We start from the raw sequence: 14,311 nt of genomic DNA on the forward strand, positions 1-14,311 counted from the left end.
CTATCTATCTATCTATCTATCTATCTATCTATCTATCTATCTATCTATCTATCTATCTATCTATCTATCTATCTATCTATCTATCTATCTATCTAGTAGAACGGCAGCGCCATCTACTGTTTAGCTTGTAACACTACCTTTGTCCCGCCTTTCCCACAGTCCGATTGGCTCTGTTTTTCACTACGCTGCTGACGTCTTACTTTCCTATTGGCTCGCTGAGGTGTACGTTACACTGATTCTCATCCTCTACGCCCACTACAAAGATGGAGGACGATATGCCAGATTTTAGCAGACCTCAAATGTATTTGTTTGGTGAGCTTGTTCCTTCTGATAAATATTAATTTGATAGGACGCACAGTCAAGATTAGTATAACATTATCACTTATATATGAGGTTTAAACGCTCATTCAAGCGTAAAGTTACCGTAATAAGTTGCTATTCTGTTGCCCCTACACCCGCCAATCAGGTCTTTGTTAGCTAGCTCTGCAGGGCTTGTAGAATAGAAACACCCCCATAGCTGATGCTGCTGTTTGTATTTTGCATGTGTATTAAATGCAATTGTAAAATTAATGACAATAATATGTATTTGCCTCCCCAGGTTGTACTCTGAGGTCGGATAAACGGGAGTTTAAAGTTGACCTAGATGACGAAGATACAGAACAACAGCTGTCCCTCAAAGCAGTAAGACATTTTGTTATTGTTTTATAATCCCTGACATGCGTTTTCATTTGGGATAGCCTCATGAAGAATATTTTTGCTTAAGCTGTAAAGTACAACGGCATTGTGAATAAATATAATGATATTTTTATATTTATATTAACAAGTACTGAACTAGTCCATCGCAGAACTTTCATTTTATGGATTAATTAAAGCTCCTGTTTGACTTTGATTAATAAAATGAAACGTTGAGTGATACAAAGATTATACATGTCGATTACAAATTAGACATCAACAGCGTTTGCAATTCAGGGGACAGTTGGTTTCCCTTAAATTTTAGCCTATGGAAAATTATGGACAAAAAAATAATAAAACAATGCTATGTAAATATAAGTATTTCTTTCTAACACTCAACAGATCTCCAGGTAATGATATTTGTTTTCAGCTATAAATTATGTCCCATCTTTAATGGAATCTGAATGTGTCAAATCATTTGTTTTTTTGTAAATATAAATGTAAAGATATTAACAGAATATTTGACTTTAAATATTTTTTTCTGTGCAGACTTTCAGGTAAATCAAACATGGTTAAGTTAAGCACTAATCCCAGCCTATGTTGCCAACATGAATTTATAGAGTTGATTCTAACTATACTTTTTGTTATGTTTGGTTCTCAGAAAAAAAAACTATAGCTTCTCAAAACTGTGACCCAAAATAGCAAATAAAGAGCATTTTTTGATGGGATTGTGGGAAAAACAGCATTGATAGAACTACTGATGGTAACATGTCTATTAAAAGATCTTACAAATATCAAAAATTAAGATAATTACATTGCTTTTAAAAACTAATATTTTAGCATAATTTATGTCCATCCCTATGAAACATTTGAAGAGTTGTTGCTGAAAATCAGAAGACATTAGTTGATTTCAATTTTATCTTGTATACTACAATAAAATACTCTCTGATTAAAGATCTACTGTTTATATTCAACATTTAAAATATCAAGAGAGAATATGCTGTTTTAAGACAAATGTACATTCATATACTCCCTGAAAAACAACCTCAAGGAGCATTGCTGTTCTCCTCCTTATGACTACCTTTTAGCAAAAAGCCACTAACATGCCATAGGAACAGAGGTGCTTTCCTCCTCTCCTCATGCTGCCCCCTGGCGGCGATCTGCAGTGAGATTTCAGCTACTTCTGTTTCCCTGTCATAGATTTTTAAAGTTTTCTTCAAGACCAGTGCAGCAACTGTTTTAGCTAGTGTCAAAATTGTATTCTTACTCATAAAATATAAACAAAATATTGAAAGAGGTTTAGAGTGGTGCCTTTAAGTTTGCTAGAGAACTTATAAATGATTTAGAGAAGATGTTGAGGTCAGATTCGACCAAAAATGAACACTTTTGCATCATCAACATTGTCAAACATGCACATAGAAACTTTATGCTTTGGGGCTGTTTAGGTGCTAAATTTACCTCACTGACGGTTCAATAGATGGAGCCATACATCTTAAAATCTTGTAATTTTCTTCCTTCAGATGAAAGACACGGAGGATTGGTTGTAAATGGGTCTCCCAGAAAGACTCAAGGTAGTCATATCAACAATATGAAGATCCCAAGCCAGCCTCAAGAACTCAATCCTATCAAAAATATGTAAAGGGTTAATGGTTCAAGTTTCTTTTAGTTATTTTATTTTTAGAGAGCATCTGTTGAGAGTAGTAGACCTAAAAAATTGGTTACCAGCTACAAAGTTTTATTTTTTATTTGTTTTTATTTCCTTTATTTAACTAGGCCAAACCCCATTGAGATCCAGATCTAATTTTCAAGAGGGACCTGGAAAAATGTTTCTTTAATCATGTGCTTAACAACAAATCCATTAAACCTTAACACAATTTTTTTTTCAGGATTTTTAATCGATATTCTGAAATTTTGTATTGAAAAGAAAGTACAATATACAGTAAAAACTGTTTATTGCTGGGTAAATAAGCCAAGATACAAAGTTAGGAGGAAATCAACTATTTGACTCATAAAAACATCACTTAGAAAAACTTTAAACCACTTCAGAAGAGGTAATAACATCAACCTTAACAGAAAACTAGATTTTTATACCTTTATCTTCAGAGGAGATAATAAATCCACTGACCACTTTGCTGCTGTTCCAGGTGTGTCTGGGAGCCGAGGCGGAGGACAAATTCCACATGGTGGAAGTCGAAGGGCTCACATATGATGCAAAATCCTCCAAAGTGCCAATAGCTGTCCTGAAACCGTCTGTCCTGCCGTCTGTGAGTACGCAACAGTTTTGACTGAAGAAATAGTCAAAGAGCTTAAATATAATTGTTTTATTCTGTTTGGGTCGAAAAAAAACTACAAAAAAAACATTACCAAAATAACATAAAAGAGATAATATTAAGTCAGTGTTGGAACATGTAAATACTGCTAATGGTGGCTTTTGTTTGTCCAGATGAATTTAGGAGGGTTTGAGATCACTCCTCCTGTTACCTTTCGTCTTGTTTCTGGTTCTGGTCCAGTTCACATTAGTGGACAACATTTTGTCAGTAAGTATTATCACACAAACTCTGATAACATCCCAGAAAATCCTTCAAAGTAGGACTAGTAGTTGATACACAGGACTTTATGTTCTATAGAATGATAAATCAGTTTCAAGGCCACATAATATATTAGTCATCACATCAGTTAGTGACAGGAATCACTCTTTGTAAAAAAAAAAATCCATATTCTAAACTAGGAATAGAGAAATATGTAGTCTTTTCTGAGTTTTAGTTAGTCATGAAAACGAGAATGTGCAAGTAAAGTTTTGTAACCGTGTTGCACCAACCCGACTGTAGAGTATTTGTTTCAAAGGTGTAAAAGACTCAGATGATGAAGAGGAGGAGAACAACACATCTCCGGTGAAACGGCCTGCAAACCTGTCCTTACTGAAGAAGCCTCCGCAGGTGATCATGTTATTTTTTTTTCCTGTTAATCCACTGCAGATCTTCTCAGCTCTCAGATCTTCAGGGAATGTCTCCCAATGCTCTTTAAAAGTATTCCTATAAAGCTTCTAAATGTAAAACTGTAAGTCGTCACAAGATGAGAAATGAGATCTACAACTGGATCAGATCAATTCAAGGTAGATTTATTATTAGCAGCAAATATTAAAACAGAAGCTAAAGAATATTTCATTTGTTGCAGAAAAAAATTAAAATGGATTCTGATGACGAGGATGATGATGACGATGAAGAGGACAGTGATGAAGATGAGGACGAGTAGGATTTTCCTTTAGTCTAGTTTTACGTATTTGTTGTTACATTTTTTTCTGCTTACCAGATTAAGTTTTCTGGTAATTTGAGACGCTTTGCATTTTTCTAGTGATGATGAGAGTGATGAAGAGGATGTGAAGCCTCAAAAGAATGTGGCAAAAGCACTCAAAAAAGTAAGTCTGGCCTATTTTCTGTTCATTAACTTTAACTTAAAAATTCAACATGAAATATAGTAGAGTATAAAATAAATGAATGATGTGATTGTGAAATGTAAGGTAAGGTAATTTTACTTATATAGCACATTTTCAGCAACAAGGCAATTCAAAGTGCTTTTAATGTGAAAATCTTTAGCCATGAAAAGAAACAAAAAGTTAAATGAATTTATTAGTAGGTTGTTTGTGTTTAATTTGGGATCATTGTCCTCTTGGAAGAACTTTTTTTTTTTTTTCTTTGTTCATTTAAAATGAATCTATAGAATTTGCAGTTGCTTAGCTTTTTTTATTTGATCTATTTGCACAATGGACCAGAACTGGTAACAGCTAAACAGTCCAACAGCATGATGCTACTGTAGCGGTTGGTAACAGGAAGTCAGAACCACACCGGAATCAGGATTCAGGATAATTTTATTCCTGTTCAAAACAAGAACATTTTAAACACAGCAGCTCCTGGGCTCCGGATTCTCCACAAACACCCTAACCAACCAAAAAGAAAATAAATAAATAAAAAAAAATAACCACGTTGATACAGAAAACTTGATGGGTGTCACCAATGTGGGAGACAAATGCCCAGCATAGTGCTGCGCTAAACGTGAACAGTTAAACAACAATACATATAACGTGAGTTTACAACATATTTTTTAGAACGTTTTCAATATTTTAATACACAAATGAAAGACAACTCTGCACACTTACCTCTCCCCAGCGCAGCTGCGAACTGAGCAGGGCAGCAGGAACACACAGGATATAACGCAAAAACAGGAAGTAAGAAAATAAAAGCTTCCCCACCAAAATAAAATACAATTAAAAAACAAAGGAAAACAAATATTCATAGATGAGGGTGGATTTTTACACACTAGGAACCAAAAATAAAAGCAATATAAAACAGAAATAATATATAACAGACATGTCAATTCAAAGAAAATTAGTTTTGAGAAGGTTCATAAAGAAAAATAAAATAAATAAATAAAATTAACTCTGCTACACTACCAACACTTTGCTTTACAGTTGGTACAATGTTCTTAGGATAAAAAGCCTTGTCACTTTGTTTTGAAACAGAGGCTTTATTTCTGTCTAATACCTTTGTAGACACCATATTAGCTCCATTACCTGAAGAAACCTTTTGTAATTTAGTCAGTCAGATTTAATCATGTCAAACAAACAATATTAATTTATGTTTTGCTCTCTATATACTTGCTCTGATCTTATTTTGAGTTGTAACTCCTTTGTTAGTCTCCATGTGATGCTTTTTAAATCATCACCTAAACAGAAGCACAGATTCTGCTGCTCCATAGAAACGATTCTTTAGGGCACCAGCAATATTGTGAGTGCCAAGATTATCTTGGATGCCAGTTCTAGTGTGCTTGCAGTCTGCGTTGTCCAAATAGAACAAGTACTATAGATGACATTCAGCTTATTTTCATTAGACATTTTTAAATGCAATTATTATTATTAGTGAATCATATCTGCAAATCAAAATAAGATGCAACAACCAAGTTCCATTTAAACCTAGGCTCTTACATAATTTGCCTTAAAAAACAAGTCAAACATCTTAATTCATTTTAGGATTAAATGAAAATAATTGTCTGAATTTAGTGTCACTATTTTGTTTTGTAAGACATGAATCCTTAAGAGATGAATGTGAGATCCTTTTTAATCCACTTTTTAGTTGTTGGCTCTAATAATAAGAATAATTTTGTTGTTGTTATTGTTATTATTCCGTAAGTAATTGATATTGTTTTTATAATAGAGATAAATGATAAATATTACGGATTTGACCCTGCCTTTTAGGAATAAGGGGTGACCGAGGAATGAGAACATACCATCTAATCACTGATATGCTTATTTATTGGGTTAATCTGTAAACAATTTTTCTCAAGCTGTGTGTAGTTTAGTATCTCAACGTTATTATTCTTATGAAGGTTCTAGATCTGATATGCTAAAAGTCATATATGAAGCTACATTAAGACCTGTATCCTTAATGTCCTGTATCCAAATCTAATAGATAGATTTGACAACGTCCTTCTTTTATTGTTTCATTTATTTACCAACTAATTTAAAACAAAAGAGCTTCACAGCTTGACCTTAAAACAAGAATCCCTGGTGGAGCTTTTGGCAATTGTTTGCATCTGCCATTCACAATATGGTGGCGTCTATATTTTTATAGCAGCATTTTCTAATACCAGTGTTGTCCACTAGGTGTCAGAATAGCCAACCGCTTTTCGAGGTTACTTTATTGAAGAATGAGTTTTTTTTTCTGAAGCTGCTGTCACTCCCCTCCCTTTTCTTCCACATCATTCAAACTTTTAGAAACTATACGCAACAGCATTTCAAGCAAGCTCCACCCACTCCTGCACCCACTGACCGTCCAGCTCTTTGCATGAGACAAAACGTGGAACTTTTTCATCCTGTGCGCTCACGTACCCACCTGTTTTCAGAGAGTAAAATACAGGGTTTGTGTGGTGTAATGATCGGATTTCTCCTCTGTAATCTGCACGGATTCTCACCAACAACACTGTGGTGCACACACAAAGACACACACAGTCTTTCTTAAAGGTCCAAACTATAGAGCTGCACATTTAAAAGTGTTTATGCACAGACGCATGAATGCACATCAAGAATACACTTGTAGTTTGCATAAGCTGAAAAGCACAAACTGTTTGCTTTTACACACACACTGCTCAGTTATGGGAAACATCCTTGACCTTTTTTTCTGAGGCACTGCATATCTTTGTCCCTCTGTCATCCCACTGTTAATATGATTGCTCCTTTTTATCGTTTCTCATGCCATTTCAGCTTTGCACCTGGCTTTTGCCTTTGAACGCTTGTTTTGCGTGTTACCACAATCGCTCGTGTGTGTGTGTGTATCTGCCTCATTTTTTTACGTCGGTGTCTGTTTGTAATTTTTTTTTTTTCAAAGCACGCTATCCAAGTGCAAACTGTGCCAGGCAAAAGATCAAAGCCGGGCAGATGCACATACCTGCGACATGAGCGCCGATCCTTCCCTCCGGGTCAGATGACAGCTGAGCATTTCTGTCACCTGTTGATTTATTCTGTTGTCTTCTCATCCAAGTCCTCGTGCATCCCTCCACTCGCCCCCTCTCTTCCCAGCATGACTCTAATCCTTACCTCTATAGCTCCGCCATGCCTTTCTTTATTAATGAGTACAAAGTACAAAGCCCCAAAAAGCATGACTGGGAGCAATTATTCTTTTGACTGGAAGTTCAGCCGTTTCAGAATAAACGTTTTCTTTTTGTTGTCAAACTTCAGTCCTGTACAAGACATCCAAAATTAGGTTTCAGAAATTACACCAAGTAACATTGTTCAAAAGAAATAGCATCCTGGTCAGACGACTTTAATCCAAATAATCTTTGATCAAATGTTTTGGTTTAGTGTGAATTGATGAAATGAGGTTTGGTTCACATTGTTTAGTATCAAAGGAAGGTACAAAAGCTCTTTGTGTGGTGACTGATGATTTTAGCTCAGACGTAGAGTCAATGTTACTTAAGTGGACACTTAGCTGACTTCAGGATTATTTTATTGTCATTGATTTGACATTTTTGGGTGTTTATTCCATCTTTGCAAATAACATGGGGCGCTGTTTTGGATTCAACACAAAATAAACATAAGAGATAAATACACATTGGTACTTCAGATAGTTATTACCATATTTTCCATAATATGTCACAATTTTTTGACCTATGTGACTTACACTCCAGAGTGACTTATAGTCTTATATGGTACATGTTCATCAAGCAGCCTGATGTTTATAATTAGGACAAAAAATCAATTTACTGAAAATTGCAAAGTTTCTAAAGATTACCCTTTTTTACAAGGGAAAAGATTTTATGGTTTTTAAACTGATTTGAAATTATTTGGCAATGTGGAGTGAACACTTTGTTGGGAGCTTTTTGCTGTAGTTTTAACGACAACTCCCATACACACAGATCCTTCCTTCTCTCTCCTATTATTCTCAAAATAGCTTAAGCTTCATCAGACAGGATAAAGACCGTCTGTGAACCTTAGTTTTAAAATGTTGCCTTAGATTAGTTGCTGGATTTAGATCTGGACTTTGACTGGGCCATTCTAGCACATATGTAAATATGCTTTGATCTACACCACTCCATCGCACTGGCTGACTCGCACACCATCCTTGTTTTGCTGGATGGTGAACCTCCGCCTCAGTCTCAAGGCTTATGCTCCTACAGGTGCAGTTGTGGTTCTTTGTCACTTTTAGTATTTTAGTAAACCAGAAAATTTATATTTGGTTTGATTTGACTAGAGAACTTTCTTCCACATGTTTGCTGTTTCTTCTACATGGTTTCTTGAGTTTGGATTTCCTGTTGCTACTTTTCCATAAGGAAATGTTGTGGAGTACTCAGTTAATTAATAATTGCTTAAATGTTGCTGTAGCACCCCCAGAAAATACGTTGGCCTCTTCCCTGCTTCCTTGACATTATCTTTTAGTAGAGAGGGTGGCTCTTTGTGCTGCTTGGTGTGTGCAGATAATCTATCAGCTACCGCACGGGATTCAACTACACATTTACAGTAAATATTTGTACATGGATGTAAAAACATAATACAAACAAGTTGTACCTTCTGCTACTCTGAGCGTTAGGTGTTGCCTTTAAATTATTTATGTAATTGCCTTGTAGCAGTTCAGTCACTGCAGAGAATTACACTCCTAGGCTGCTCTGAGGTGAATACATGTAATTGCCAGACAGCGGTCGGTGCTTAGGAAATGCAGGTACTTGCCTCAGCTATTACAAGGTAATTACACAGCAGTGTAAACCTGACTGGAAGGGCTGTATAGCAGAGAACAATGACAGGTTATTGGGTTACTAAGTAGCTGATCACAGAGAAAATGCCAAGCATGTTTAGCGTTTTCTGTTCTGTTTTAATCTGCTTCTGCAGGTTTTCTGTATTTACTAAATGAGCTGTCTGAAAGTTTAGTTTGTGGAATGTTTAAATCTGTTGAGCTGACGTTACTATGATCTTTCAAGCAAGGAATGACAAAACATGCTGGGGTTACAGTCTGATTAAAGGACACGACTCAGAAGATCTTTAAATGTGTCAAACCTTTGTATTTGATTCTTTGCCAATTGTTTTACCTGTTTATTATAATAAAATTCTTTAGAATCAATGCAGAGGGATTCATATTTGTGTTTTTATATATAGCCATATATATACATATATATACATATACTCAGTGGTTTAAGTGCCAAGTTGTCCTCAAGATGTGTTACTTGAGCTTTTTGTTTTTCTAGAGCCCAGAGTTGATGCCTAAAAAGCCCAACAAGACTCCTGTGAAACAAAATGGACCTGCAGAAAAATCCTCCGGACCAGCAGCGAAACCCCAGATTAAGGTATCAATCGTCCCTTTGTTTAGTTTTGGATGTTAGGTTATTACAGTAATCCTATTTCCCAATTTTTGTTACATGTAATCAAAATAGCGTTTGATGTTAAAGACACAGAAAATTATCTCTGCTAGGAAGAAGAACAAAGAAGATGAGACTTTTTTGGGATTTGCAAATTTCTGTCATGGAGACATTAACATCTGTCAAACAGACCTGCCACTCTGATGTGGAAATTTTGGAATATTATTCTAATTTGATCTAGATTTGGGTAATGAAACAATTACAACAGGATTTAACCTTTACTCCAAACAAAGAAAAAATATTACACAAGAGACATTTAAAACTGTCTATAACATTGCAATTTATAGCCTTGCATAATTAGCAAGGGTAGCATTACCATGAGCAATCTCTATTTCCTGCAGAGTTGGTATAACCAGACTGTAGCTGCGAGATTTTCCAAAGACTGCCAACATTTCCTAATCCAGCAGAAAATAAAAAAGGGATAGAGCTGTGATTTTGAGTTAATACTTTCAGCCTTCACTGCACCTGCTGCCTGTTTAGCTTAAGTAGCAGCCTGAATGAGCAGCTGACATTACTACATAAAAAGAAGGTTTCTCTTCCATTTCTTCTTCTGCTGGCTTTAATTGAAACACTTAAAAATAAGTCGTCTTGCCTCAGTGCCAACTTCCACGCCAAAGTGTGTTGTGTTCAGAGAAACCCGTTAGCACCGATGTATGGTGCGTTAGCTGATCAAAAATGTTTAGTTTTTTGTCCATTTCTATCTCCAGCTGATTTCTCAGTTCGTCTTTACAAAACAATACACAGCAATGATGTTATTCTAATGCGTTGTTCTACTAATTGTTGAAGAAATAAATGAGCCTCAACTAAAATGTCAGAAAATAAATGATCTCTTATGTAACATGTTGCTCTTTTGCTAGGTTTGAAGTTGCCAGTGTTGTACCTTTGCAGGTTTCATTTTGTGCACTTGAAATACACTTTAGAACCAAAAACTCATTTGTGGTAAAAAATAAATATGCCTTCTTGTTTTCTTTTTTTTATGTGTGCATCATTTGGTGGAAAATTGCTCACATTCACAATTTAAAAAATGTGGAGAGAGAGAAAAAAAATTGGCAAAACGTTCCATTCAAAAGCAGAGGAATGTGATAAATGCACGTTGCAATTAGTTCAACCTGATAGTTAATTTCTTGGATAGAATGCCTCCTCCTAAAACAAACAGCTTGAACTCTGTCTCTGTTTGAGCAAACACACATGACCTCTACATAAGTTTCCCGGGGCAGGATTTAAACCTGTGACCTCTTGGCTTGACCCCTCTGTGTTGGGTTGCAGCCACCTTTGATGCTCTTCACCCCTCCGCAGATCACGTGCACAGCAGCGAAAACAAATTAGGAAGCTTTTCCTGCTTGTTTAAACATTTCACAAATCATGTTACTGTGGAGGAAAAAAAGGTCTTGGACAGAAACTGTTTAGATAAGGCTTTATGTGTTGGCATGGCGATGCCAGCACATAACACATCATAACACATAGCTGTGTCTGTGATGAAATATGCAGCATCCTTAACTCACATGCACATTTATAGCACATGACAAGGCTGTGATGTGTATGTGGCAGAGGGTTTTGTGCCATGATAAATGCTTAGCCACACTGTTGCTAAGCTCCGGGGGGCAGTTTGATGGTGAGTCCAGCCAAGTCTGCACACCTTGATCTTCGCCTTGCTCATGGTGTTTAGCCGATTTGTGACCCAGCTTGCTCAAACTTTCCCAGCGCTTACTTTTTCTGGCCCTTTGTGCTTTTAGAGCTCCTATCCCCTCTCGACTATTTCACAAGTGTTCTCGCTCCACAACCTCTTCACACCCCTCACTTCCTGGACACACCTTCTCCCAATTGCTCTCATTACCAGCGTTTGATGTCTGGTGCAGCTTGCGCTTCCAGATGCCCCTGAGGAGCGAGGAAGCGGGCGTGGGTGTCTGTTTCTTCCCCCCCATCCTAAACGCAGGTGACTGGTCATTAGATTGGCTTGTCAGATCTGCTGCCAGCACCGCAGTTCTCACCTCTCGCAGCTCAGCACGTAGCGGCACCTTTGCTGTGTAACCGGCTCGGCATGAGAACCAGCTAACTCGAGTTGTGCTGATTTGAAGCACGCTAATCTCCCAGCTGGTGTTTTGTGGGTTTGGAGAAGTTGATGCCTTGAAGCACACGTCACGCTCATAAAACTGTTAATCACTTCACTTAGCCGTATCCCAGAAGGGAGTGAGTCATTGTTTCAGCGAATGATTGACATGCACTTGTAGCAGGTGCATTATTTATTTCTTTCAGGATGTGTTTCTCCTAGGTTTGAATGGCAAACCCAGACATTACTTAAACAGTGCGTTGCAAGCATATGCACGCCCCTTGAAATCTTTAATGTTGATGCATTTTATGTGACACATCAGTTCTTACTTGTGACGAAATCCAGGATTTATTTCAGAAGTCAACTGGCTAGTAAATAGAGTACACATGCATTCCTTTGAATTCAGTCGTCCTTAGACAAATACTAAGCCTGAGTTTGCATCCGTACCAGCTTTCATCCTTCAACCTAGAAAAACGTGTTGCTTCTTATTCTTTGCAGAATGGCTCAAGCTCAGTCAGGTTGGATGGAGAGCATCTGTAAAAGTTAGATTTGAAGCCTTGCCATAGATTCTCAGTTGGATTCAAGTCTTAACTTTGACTAGGCCATTCTAATAGATGAATGCTCTCAGTCCATTAAAATTAATTTAGATCCACAAATGTCATATGACTTTATTTGACCAAAAACGACTGAGAACCTTTGATAGTTATCTGGGAAATGTGTTGTCATCTTTAAAGAACTGACATTTTATCAATAGTTTTAGACTGTGGAAAATGTAAAAGAAAAAAAAAAGTTTCCAACCTAATAAGAAAATATAAAGACTATGAACATTATTGGCATTTTTAATGTTGTTTTGTTGACTATACACCAGGTAAACATAAGTATCCCTCTATATGTGATTCATAGAAAGTTGTGTGTCCTAAATTTTTCCTCAAACACGAGTCTTCAAGGATTATATTTAAAAAAGACTATTACCATACCTGGGCAAACTTGATGAGCAAATGTGTCACAATCATGTGCTTGCACTGGATTGAAGACGAGCGATTGCATCAACTGATGGCGTGCTTGTGATTAAGTTCCATGTTTTGTGCCATCTGTAATCAGCGTCTGGCCCAGATGAAAAAGCTTGCCGGCTGAGTGTTTATCAGCTGTTTCAGGTCCACAGCTGTCCTTTGGAAGTAGAGAGCTGCCCGTAAATAATAAATATGTGGTGCATTTGTTTGGCCTGGAGCCAGCAACATATGTGTGTGTGCTTTTTTTAGTGACGTTTTTAGTGAAGTGCGGCGTGTTTGTGTCAAAGGTTTGCTCATTTTACACCTTTGATCTCTGTTGTAAAAAAGGCAGATTTTTTTAAGGGACAGATTGTTGCATTTTTTTAACTATAGGGAGACTGTTTTTTTTTTTTTTAATTATTGCACCTGTGTTTTATTTTAAGTCCCAGCCCTAAGATTTTGCCTCAAGAACTAGTTTTTTTTAAACAATTAGAATAAAATGAAAGGACATGCCCTGTCAATTAGGCATCAGGTGTTTGTTATTAAGACATGAAAAGCACCAAGTCCCCTCCAGATCTTTCTAGAAATACAAATATGTTGTTTACTTGATTCTTTGAAGTGGCATTCTATTAGGAGGTTAGAATGCCACTTTTATTAGGTTATGACTAATAAAAGATTGATAATGTCCCATTGAAACCAGAAGTTTACATACACCAAATAAAACACATCCACCTTCTTTCTCACTGTCTGAAGTTAAATCAGACCATACTTCTCTTGTTTTAAGTCAGTTGGAATTAGCAAAAATATTTCTATTTGCTAAATCCACATTTAAATATTAATGTCTTCAAAATCTGAAGTTTACATACAGAATGATTATTGTCTCTAAACAAAGAAGGGAAGCCCAGATGATGATGTCATGACTTTGGCAACTTCTGATAGGTAAGTAACACATGTGAGTTGTTGGAGGAACATCTGTGGATGTATTTTAAGGCAACACCGCAAACACACTGCTTTTATGTTTGCCATGATTACAAACTCAAAAAAAAAAAAGCCAAAATATTATAAATAGGAATTTTTTACTTCACAAGAAACATTAAAAAGTCAGATTACAGTTTGCAAAAGGACACTGGGACAAAGATTTTCATTTTTGGAACTGTGTTGGCCATAATGACCATCGTTACATTTGGAGGACTAACTAGGATGCTTGTAGCTTTCTAACTGTAAAGTGTAGGTCAGCATTATGATGTGGGATTGTTTTACTGCAGGTGCACTTTAAAAAATATATGGCATTATCATGAGGAAAGAATATTATGTGGAAATATTGAAGCAACATTTAAAGACATCAGCCAGGAAGGCAGAGATTGGTCTTCAAAATGCAAAATAACCTTTAACATATGTAAAGTGGTTATAAATTGCTTAAGGACAACAAAGTCAATGTCCTGGCGTGGAGTTGACAAAGTCCTGATGTCAAGTCTATGGAGAAGTGAGTAGGAAGGTCCGAAAGGTCGCATGTGAGCGAGGCGACCCTGACTGTCAGGAGGAATGAGTCAGAACTCCAGAGAACTACTGAGAAGCTTCTGGAAGGAAACCCAAAATGTTTGACTCTACTCATACAGTTCAAAAGGCAATGCTACCAAATACTGAGAAAATCTAAACCTCTGATCTTGAAGAGATTATCAAATAAACAATATTATCAAATAAACATATT

General features: G+C 36.5%; 1 protein-coding gene across 1 annotated transcript in view; it reads left to right on the forward strand.

Annotated features, from left to right (window-relative positions):
- The first annotated feature begins 221 nt into the window (after positions 1-221).
- Positions 222-14,311, forward strand: part of npm1b (nucleophosmin 1b) — a 30,037-nt gene continuing 15,947 nt past the window's right edge. Inside the window, exons 1-8 of the mRNA XM_015046698.1 lie at positions 222-312; positions 599-681; positions 2,817-2,936; positions 3,116-3,209; positions 3,517-3,608; positions 3,847-3,920; positions 4,024-4,087; positions 9,397-9,495. Coding sequence (XP_014902184.1) covers positions 264-312; positions 599-681; positions 2,817-2,936; positions 3,116-3,209; positions 3,517-3,608; positions 3,847-3,920; positions 4,024-4,087; positions 9,397-9,495 — 675 coding nt within the window. The 5' untranslated portion in view covers positions 222-263. The remainder of the gene's footprint in view (positions 313-598; positions 682-2,816; positions 2,937-3,115; positions 3,210-3,516; positions 3,609-3,846; positions 3,921-4,023; positions 4,088-9,396; positions 9,496-14,311) is intronic.

This window comes from Poecilia latipinna, unplaced genomic scaffold, assembly GCF_001443285.1.
Source record: "Poecilia latipinna isolate Pla-1442-1.1 unplaced genomic scaffold, P_latipinna-1.0 Scaffold789, whole genome shotgun sequence".
Taxonomy (NCBI): Eukaryota; Metazoa; Chordata; class Actinopteri; order Cyprinodontiformes; family Poeciliidae; genus Poecilia; species Poecilia latipinna.